This window comes from Aspergillus caelatus (genome assembly GCF_009193585.1).
Source record: "Aspergillus caelatus strain CBS 763.97 unplaced genomic scaffold BDV27scaffold_497, whole genome shotgun sequence".
In the NCBI taxonomy this organism is placed as follows: Eukaryota; Fungi; Ascomycota; class Eurotiomycetes; order Eurotiales; family Aspergillaceae; genus Aspergillus; species Aspergillus caelatus.
This window is the reverse complement of record NW_022475760.1, coordinates 775-10068: the sequence shown is the minus strand read 5'-3', so window position 1 is coordinate 10068 and position 9294 is coordinate 775. Positions and strand designations below refer to the sequence as shown.

At 47.8% G+C, this 9294-nt stretch overlaps 4 protein-coding genes across 4 annotated transcripts; 1 reads left to right on the top strand and 3 right to left on the bottom strand.

The window, feature by feature from the left end:
* Positions 1-2487: 2487 nt before the first annotated feature.
* Positions 2488-2953, bottom strand: BDV27DRAFT_89849 (uncharacterized protein). The gene has a single exon (XM_032077903.1). It carries the CDS (start codon positions 2844-2846, stop codon positions 2580-2582), a length of 267 nt encoding a protein of 88 aa, XP_031920364.1. The 5' UTR covers positions 2847-2953; the 3' UTR covers positions 2488-2579.
* Positions 2954-4148, top strand: BDV27DRAFT_89850 (uncharacterized protein). The gene is made up of 2 exons (XM_032077904.1): positions 2954-3526; positions 3592-4148. Exons 1-2 carry the CDS (start codon positions 3061-3063, stop codon positions 4128-4130), a joined length of 1005 nt encoding a protein of 334 aa, XP_031920363.1. The 5' UTR covers positions 2954-3060; the 3' UTR covers positions 4131-4148.
* Positions 4149-4311: 163 nt separating this feature from the next.
* Positions 4312-5435, bottom strand: BDV27DRAFT_164658 (putative S-adenosylmethionine-dependent methyltransferase; the record flags this gene model as incomplete). The annotated part of the gene is made up of 2 exons (XM_032073733.1): positions 4312-5188; positions 5377-5435. 2 exons carry the CDS (start codon positions 5433-5435, stop codon positions 4312-4314), a joined length of 936 nt encoding a protein of 311 aa, XP_031920362.1.
* A 714-nt stretch (positions 5436-6149) lies between these two features.
* On the bottom strand, positions 6150-9094 carry dspD (putative protein-tyrosine phosphatase). Its single transcript, XM_032077902.1, has 2 exons — positions 8824-9094; positions 6150-8555 (listed from the first exon to the last, which is right to left on the bottom strand). The coding sequence occupies exon 2, from the start codon at positions 8396-8398 to the stop codon at positions 6263-6265; it is 2136 nt and encodes a 711-aa protein (XP_031920361.1). The 5' UTR covers positions 8399-8555; positions 8824-9094; the 3' UTR covers positions 6150-6262.
* Positions 9095-9294: the final 200 nt, after the last annotated feature.

Below are 9294 nucleotides of genomic sequence, written 5' to 3'. Positions count from 1 at the left end.
GAAAGAAGAAAGAGAGAGCCCCCCCTCAAAAAAAAAAAAAAAAAAGAAAAAAAAAAAAAAGGCAGAAGAAGAGTCTCGTCTGGCTCGGGGGCGAATTCTAAAATAGTGTGCCGGTACCTAGTAGTGAGGCTGAAGTAAAAAGGGCAAGGGGGGCAATGGTAGGGCAATTGAGGAGGATCGGTTTAAGTGGAAGTGGAGGTTGAAAGAGTGGACAAGAAGAGGTGGAAGAGAGAGGTATAGCGACAGGAGAGAAGAAGGGGAAAAATTGAAGAAGAGGAGAGAACAAAAAAAAAAAAAAAGAGGAGAAAGAAACAAGAGAGCAAGAAGCACGATAGAGGAGAAGTTGAATGAATGGATGCACGAGGAATCCGGTACGGTAATGGTGGTACACTCCAGAACTTCAAGACACAACCTTCCTAAGTGTGTTCAGGTAGTAAAGTAAATTAAAATAAAAATGGAAAAAAATTCCAAAAATTCCAAAAATTCCCAAAAAAAATAACAGCTTCTGCGGGGCCTTTGGGTTCACTAGTTGACAGAATGGATTCCAAGCAATGCGGGGGTTTGGGCGATCTCCGGTTGGTTTGGTTATTATTCCGGAGATATTAAAAATAAATCTTTAAAAAACAAAAAAAAATTTGGAGAAAAATACAACAAATGACTCCATTCACAAATAGTCCCTTCAAAGAAAAAATTGTTCAAACTAATCTTGTAAAGAGAGTCAAAACAGACGGAAAATCCTTCAGGCTGCCAATCATTGCTGTCAGACCGTCAGGGCAGAAACAGTTGTTCCTGACTAACCAGCAGGCAAAGAGTGTGATGTTATTTGCTCCACTCGCATCTGGGATCCGATGTCCAGGCAAGGAAATCGCTCTGGTGATGTTGTCATTCAGTTCCAGGCCCCCCCCCCCCATAATGGGACTCTGTAGACTTGGAAAAAAGAAACTTGCCAGAGTTGAAACGGTAATATTTTATTCCCAGTTTGAAAAGGAAAGAAAAAAACAAAAATTTTTTTTTTTCCTTTTCTTTCCTTTTGAAACCAAATTAGTCAGTAACTGGTTGTCTGCATGGTCACCTGCTCAGCACGAGGCCATGCCGTATGGTAACTGTTATGGGTAGCAAAATCGAGGAACCAAATAGTAGATCATCCATCAACTTTCAGACAACATCTCAGTTTGCAGTACTAGTTCCCAGAAGGAGGGATTAATAAAATCCCAATTGACACATAATTGGCTATAGCTGGTGTGATCTTCTGACAAGTGCAGATTCCCCCCTTTCAAAAAAGGAAATTTAATTAATTAAGAATACATCTTCATACAAAACAATCTCATTCATCAACAAAACATAGCGAGAGGAGTAAAAATGATTGGCATCTACCTGAGTAGGTACACGGGCGTACAGTTCATCCCTCCTCGATTCATTACCGCCGGCAATACATTACAGCGACTACGGCCCCAAAAAAATCACTCAATGGGTGATCTGTGCTGTACTCCGTCCCGGTGACCATACCGTAATACGTAGGAATCGACGCATCGACCGGTCTAGGGCCCGGTGGGTGGATACATGATGTCATTCCCCATGGCCGTACCGTACCGTATGATTGGATGACGCCGCCATCCCCCATTGCCAATCACCCTACAAATGGGGGATAAACTGGGAAAGGGCTGACTGGCTGGGGTCAATTCGATACAGTACCGCTGCTGGTTCCCAAGACCTTATCTTACCGCCAGAGTGCCCTGAGGTTAGGGACCTTTTATAGTACTATGTACAGGACTACTAGTAAGGTACGCTCAGGTACGGAGGGAAGGTAAATTTGCCTATCATTTGAACGACCCTAAACTTTCCCAGAGGTAAGGCACGTCCAATGGTTGAGGCACCTATGTCCTACCGTAGTGAACTTGCGATTCAGCCAAGATGAAGATCCGCCAGCTGCATTGACAGGTCATTGGACACATGGCCAATACCTACTGACTGGGTAGTACCCTAAAACTGCAAGTCAAGTGCATTCCTTCGGACCTGGTTCCATGGCTAAGCCATTCTTTATGATTATGATCAATTAATAATTTGGTTTGGTTTCAACTACTTTTTATTTTTTATTTTTAATTATATTATATTATATTATAATATATTTTTTTTATTTTGCAGTTCTAATATTCTTTATCTATATAAGATTGATCGTAGATTTATGTAGCACAAATTACCCTGTATCATGAAGTGAGTAGACAAATATTCGGTCTCCTACTTAGTAGTAGTCAATGGTCGCACCACAAAGGGCCAGTTTCAACTGCGGCACGCCACAACTTTTAGCCCCAGGCATCGACGGGTGATTCTCGAAGGAATGTCTCAGGCACTCGCATTGTCCGCCATCGGTGTTGCTTACGTTGCTTTGCGTGCTTAGTATCCTACCCCATTGATTTAGCCACAATGCCAGATTGTCTTTTTGAATGATAAGCAGTCACGTATTCTTTCAATTTGAAGGTATTATTAACCTACGGGACCAGTGCAATGGCTTACCCAGATACGATTGCCTATGAGGAAGACCTCTGTGTTTGATCGCCTTATCGTCACAGATCAGAGTAATCTTAGTCCACAGCCAAGCGCCAGGTGTTTTCATTCTGAAACTGTTCTTTCAACGTCTTAAGTCCACAGCAGCTCATGGTCTTCTGTATTAGATCCCAGACATCCTGGTCAGTCAGGGCCAGAAACCGCATATATGGAAACGCCGAAGCAGTCCGGGGTAGTTGCCCATGTTGATTTGACCGCTGTCTCGTGGACAAACGTGCTGGGATGATCCCCAGATCAAGCAGGCGTTCGAGATCCCAACTGATCATGTGAAACATATGAACCATGACTTGCAGGCGGAGTATTTTGCCAACACAAATTACGACCGCCTAGCTCCAAACCAATCAGAAGATTTGAACCATACAACTTTTTGCAAGTCACCATCAAGTATCAACAGAAAGATATCGCTTGGTTTAAGTATTAACAGTAGGATACCGGAAGAATCATACTTCTGCTAGGATGTCAAGTTGGGAACCTATTGCCCCATAAAGTCAATTCACAATGCTCCACTCCCGCCTCCGACCCCTCCCCCGCCGTCGTACGCCCTTATCTTCTTCTCCGTCTGCCCCTCCACCCGATTTCCACGATGAGGACTCCGTCGAGGATGAATCTCCCGAGGACGTCTTTGGAGCCTTCCTTCCCCACCTGTTCCCAGATGATCCTCCCGGTTTCCACGGTGACCCTGGGCAGCATCTCCTGTACAGCTCCCCGCGCTATGGCGCTCTCGATATCATGGTCCCCTCCTATCCCGACCAGAGCGAAAATCGCTCGGAAAAGACCGCAGCAGATGGGCAAGTAAACGATGCTGATAAAGGGCGAAAGCTGTTTGCGCACTTTCTATGGAGTGCGGCCATGGTGGTCGCAGAGGGGGTTGAAAAAGCAGAGCATCTCTCTTCGGTAGGACAATTGGATGCCGATATGGCGATGTGGAAAGTTACAGGGGAGAGTGTGCTTGAACTGGGCGCTGGTTCGTATTTCCCTGGTTTCTCTTCCTCACAACCGTGGATGTATCGGACTAATCTTATCCTGCAGGTGCCGCATTACCATCTGTAGTCTGTGCCCTCGCGCACGCATCTACTGTTACCATTACCGACCATCCCTCCTCTCCCGCCTTGACTGGCGCCATCGCCTTCAACGTCGACCACAATGTTCGCAACTCTTCCTCCACTACTGATGTCACTATCAAGCCCCATGAGTGGGGAACACTGGATAGCGATTCCTGGGCCGTTGAGAAGAAAGGAACCTTCACACGGATCATCGGCGCGGATTGCTACTGGATGTCCTCACAGCACGAGAACCTCGTAAATACGATGAAATGGTTCCTTGCACCTGGCGGCAAGGTCTGGGTTGTTGCCGGATTCCACACCGGGCGAGCCATCGTGGCCGGGTTTTTCGAAACTGCAGTAAACAACGGACTGGAAATCGAGCGGATCTATGAGCGGGATCTCAATTCCGGGGCGGAAGACGGGAAGGAAGTCCGTCGGGACTGGGTATCTGAGAGGGAGGGCGAAGGCCCCGAGAACCGCAGCAGATGGTGTGTAATTGCTCTCCTCAAAAGCAAAGGAGAGTAGATGACCCGGGGATTCAAATACCCAGGATAAAACTCCCTACCCAGCATCCATAAAGTGGTATATACCAATGGATTCAAACATCATGACTGATGAAAGGTGACGACTATACAGCACGATAGAATATTAAAAAAGGAATAAAACAACCCTACTCCATGTATCTATAAATCCATAAGATCCATAATCAAACCCTCTTAAAACACACTGTACAAACCCCTTGACCCTCATGTCCCCCAAATCTAAACCGGGGATACTCAACACGCCCCCAAACCTCCAACCGATCGCCCTCCCCCTTCTCCCTGGTAAACCACATAACCAACTCCTCTTCAGTCCAATTACAACTCGTGACCACCAAAAACCCACCCTTCTTCACCAGACGCCTCGCAACCCCAGGATACATCTCACAAACCCGCCTCTGCACCTTCTTCCCAGCCACAGAGACATCCGCATCACCCTCAACCACCTCGTCCGAAAGCGAAACAGCATCAAACGTCCCCTTATCAAGCACAATATCAAACCCACCCTCCCCATATGGAAACCAATCCAACTTCCCCTGCTCAGTCACCTCCTCTGCAGAATGCAAAATATCCCACTCCTCAAATCTAATCTGCCCCTCACCCTCACCATCACCACCATCCCCAGCACCATCCTCATCCTCCTCATCCGTCAAATAAGCCGAATGCATCTTCAACCTCTGCAACTCCCTCGCCAACTCCACACTCCGCGCCGAATAATCCACCCCGACCATCACACCCCGGAACCCGCCCCGCTTACGCAACAGAGCCAACATGCTCCCATTCCCGGTCCCTAGGTCCAGGATACTGGGGTGGTTGGCCCCCGTGGGGACAGTGTTGCACGGTGCAAGTGGGAAGTCCTCTTCCGTTAGGAATTGGAGGACTTTATCCGGGGCGTTGTGTTCTGCGAACCATGATGTGCCGGGGTCGTCGTCGTCGTCGACTGATTCGGCGTCTGAGTCGGCATTCGTGGTTTCTTGGTTGGGGTTGTTGGGGTTCTGTTTTGTGGAGATGTGTGTGAGGGTTCGGGCGTAGAAGGTTTCCCAGCTTTTTGATTTTGGGGACGACTTGTTAGTTAGTTTCTTTTGGGGGAGGGGGGCTCTATTGTGACTTTTTTTTTTTTTTTTTCCCTTGTTTTGGACTGCTTGAGGTATAATTGCAGAATGTGATGGATATGAATGGAGGGGTAGCGGGGTACTGGCTTTTCAATTGTACTGCAATGGATTGGGACTTACTAGTCTTTGGTTCCTAATTCGCTGGGTGGAAGATGAATTGGATGAGTTTCTTCTGCCATCTTTTTGATATTTTGTGTTTCAAGAACCACGCTGTGGTGGTCTGCATGTGTTAAAATGGTTGACGTGAAGTTTGGAGAGCCGCGCGGGAGACAAATTAGGCCCCGCAGAAATCTAGAACCGCGGCTAAGTTGCAATTGAACGCTACGAGTCTACTAAAGGTTTCTTTATTTACTACTTGGAATATCACATGCATTGTTTAACTCCTTGTATTCAAGAATAAAGTAGCCCCTTGGGTATTTCGCCGTAACCGCGATGCAATGATCACAGTGTAAATAAAGAGTGATAAGACAGTATGAAAAAGGAATGGAAACGATGTAGATGTCTCTAAACATCGAAGCGAAAAGTGTAGACCCCAACGAATAGTATTACATGGTCAGGTACGAGTTCTCCCCACCTTTATCTCTTTTTGATAACACCCAGGACGCCGGTAATAAGCATGCAATGTCACCCTTTAAGACGCAACATGGAGCCACCGGTTGACAAATTGAAAATGCCAATTAGCGAAGGTACTGTGATAGAATGGAAAAATAACGACTGCAAAGCCCGCTTTGGTCATCAGATCATCAGAATAGAAGCTCAAAGGCCAATGGAAATAAGGTGAGAAAGGCAGTAGGGGAAAAAAAAGAAAAAAAAGAAAAAGAAAAAGAAAAAAAGGGAAACGAAGAGAAGCCAGCAGGAAGGAAACTCTTTTTGGACAAGGAAGAAGAAGAAAAAACGACAGTGAGCCTCAACTGGGCATGTCAAAGAGTCATGCAATCATTTCAAGGACGTGTCCTCAGGGACGACCCTGAGCGAACTCCGTCTTAAAAACATCAAACCAGAAGAATTATAAAAATTCGTCAATATTTCTCATGATCAGGCGCTCGTTTCCTGGGGGAGGAGACCGAGGATCCGCTATCCGCGACCCGAACCGGAGACCATGTAGCCCATTATTCTCCAGTTGACTAGAGATCGACTGTGACATCGGTGCCGCTAGAAAACCGGTAGTCCTAGGTGAGAAGAGAGCAGGCGGTTCTGCTGGACCATCCCGTACGAAGATGTCGGTCTTTGCTAATGAGTAAGGCCCGCTCTCCGGGCGCCATGAATTTAATACGGACTCTGGACGAATCGATCGTACTGCTGAGTCGCCCACTTGAAAGCTTGACTTCCGCAGGGTCAATGGCCGCGGGCATAGGCTTCCCTTATATGAAGGGGTTTTAGGAAAGCTTAGACTTTCAGCAGAAGTAGGCGTTGTCTGGATTGTCGAAGGCACTGAGAGTGAGCTCGTCGAGGACTGCGACAAACCAGCGCATGAAGCTGGTCCAGCTGGTGCCACGATTTCGGGCTGGTTGAGCGCCTCTGTTCGGGATGGTTGCGGTTCAGAGCCCCTCCGAAGTCCTTCCGCAAACCACTCCTCAGGCGCCGGTTTTGAAGGGCCACCCCGGAGCAACCGGGAACGGAAATCTGTCAATTGGTAGATAAGACTCATATTAGGGCCCACCCAGCGACTCCGCCCCTTGACAATCTCGTACATGGAGTTGAAATCCAGGTCTCGGTTTTTGTATAAACCATATGCGATAACCAGCGAAGCGGATCGGCTGGCACCCAACTGACAGTGAACAAGGACCTTTTTCCCTTGTGAAATGCGGGAATCAATAAGCTCGCAGAGGGGGTAGAGATCATCGAGTATCTCTGAGTTATGGTCCCAGCCCACATGGATGTATTCCGGCTTAAATGATGCGTCGCTGCGAGGTGTACCAGGCGACGACTCATTCGGGGGGTACTCAAAGGCGGATTTGAAGGAAATATCTGACATGGCTGTTTCTGGGACTTCGGTCGGCGCCGCCTTGGGATGCGTGGATGTATTCCGAAGGACACTCATGACAGATTCGTTGTTGGCAGTTGTGTTAGTGAAGGGATTTACTACTTCCTTGGCCACGTTGACGACAACATCAAACTGGGACGCTTCTTGTACTGTCGGTTCCAAGTACAAGTAGACTCCGGAGTCGTAGATTTGGATAGGCCCATTCGGATAACCCCGCTCATTGCGTCTAGTAGACTCTCTCGAGTCTAGGTGATCATCTTCCTCCTCCAATTCATGGAGCACACCGCCAGAAACTGAGTTTTCATCGGGGACTGGCTGCAAAGGTGATGGATTATCCTCCGAAGCCGATGGTCGTCGACTGCCATGATGGGTCATGGGCCTAGGTAATTGCATGCCACCTTTGGGACCAAATGAAGGGGAGAAGACCGAGTTTAGAGATGGTGAGGATTCGGTATGTCGCAAAGGTTGCCGGCAGAGTGGGGTAGGAGGGACTTCAGAGATATTGCTAGAAAACGATCTATCAAAGCCGGGAGTCCGGATGGTGAGATTTGCCGGTTTTCGGCGTGAGCTTTTGGGAGGGATGTGTACTGGCGACGGTGGCGCGGACAAATGGTGTTGAGAGGTTGTTTCAACGATGGATGCTGTCGCAATTGGGGGCCGGGAAGACTGTGAGGGCGGAGGCATTCTCAAGGATAAATTCTTCAGGTTTCGTGCCCGCCTGCCGGGAGAATCCGGGCGCACAGGATTCGGTGTGTCGGACGACAATCTGGAAAGGTTGTTGTGGGCTGTCGAGAGCGAGTGGCTCTCGATATTGCGCGGGGGGGGCATGAATTTGGTATACGACAGTGGCATGGACGTCGGAGATTCCGGAGAAGAGCTGGGGGATGTCTCTGGGCCGGAAGGCGAATCGAAGGTAGAGATGGTGGTGGTCGGCGAAGAATCAGTAGACGCTGATGTCATCGACGAGATGCTCTCACGGTGCTTAAAAGGAAGGGGGCGTCGCGACGTGTTAATGGTGACATTAGTGGGCACTTCAAGAGGTTTTACTGCTGCCGTCTGCTCCTCTTTGTCGGTAATGCTGGATGGTCTCCCACCAAACACTGACATAAAGGATGGGAATGAATCCGGTACTGACGGTGGACTGGTCTGAACGGGCATGATGAATCCAGACTTCAGTACAGACCTGCGCTTGAAAGGCGACACCCTTTCAGGTATACAGCTCTCACAGAACGCCGGCGCAAAAACCGCCGGACAGTAATCGCATCCAGATGAAGGGAAAGAAGAAAGTGTCGCACTTGCTACCAGAGCAAATGACCTTTTTGAAAGAGCACAATCAGTTTCCATGTTCAAGCTTTGTGGCTTCGCAAAGTACAGATGTCCAGGCCGAAAGAAACCAAGCAAGTAGAGCTGCAAGGAGGGTGAAACAAGGCCGGCAAGCTGAACCTTAAAAGAGAGGAAGTAATAATGGGATCAGAGCAAAATTCTGTTGTTGTCCCGGGCGTAGAGCATTGAACGTTGTAGGTATGGAAGCGCGCAGAAAGAATGGACGTCTAGTAATGAATGTAAGAAAGATGTGAACATACCAAAAGTTGCCACAAGAGGTCTGGTACCTCTTGAAGATGTGTCAGTGATGTAAAGGGAAGGACAGTAATGTGCAATGCCAACAGGGTAATAATAAAATGACAAAAACAAATCAATCGAAAAACCGCAGCAGAAAAATAAATAAAACTGGAGTCAAGGAGAGCTAGAAATTAAAAAATAGAAAAAATAAAAAGGAAAGGAAAAACAGATGCAGCGTCAGAAATTACTGCATGGAAAGAAGATCCAATGAATTAATGGTTCAGACGGAAGAGTAAAAAGTTGGAGGAATTGCCGCCCGGTATTCGCGTGGGCAGTCGTTCCTCCGGGGAATGACGAAAGGAAACAGTGTAGGAATCTAGTAGGGTAAAGGAGGGTAAGAAGGGAAGTAAAAGAACGACTGCCCACAAGCCAAAGGATAGAAATGGGTCACGTCGATTGATTAGCGAAGTACCCTACTAAGAGGGGAAGAGGAG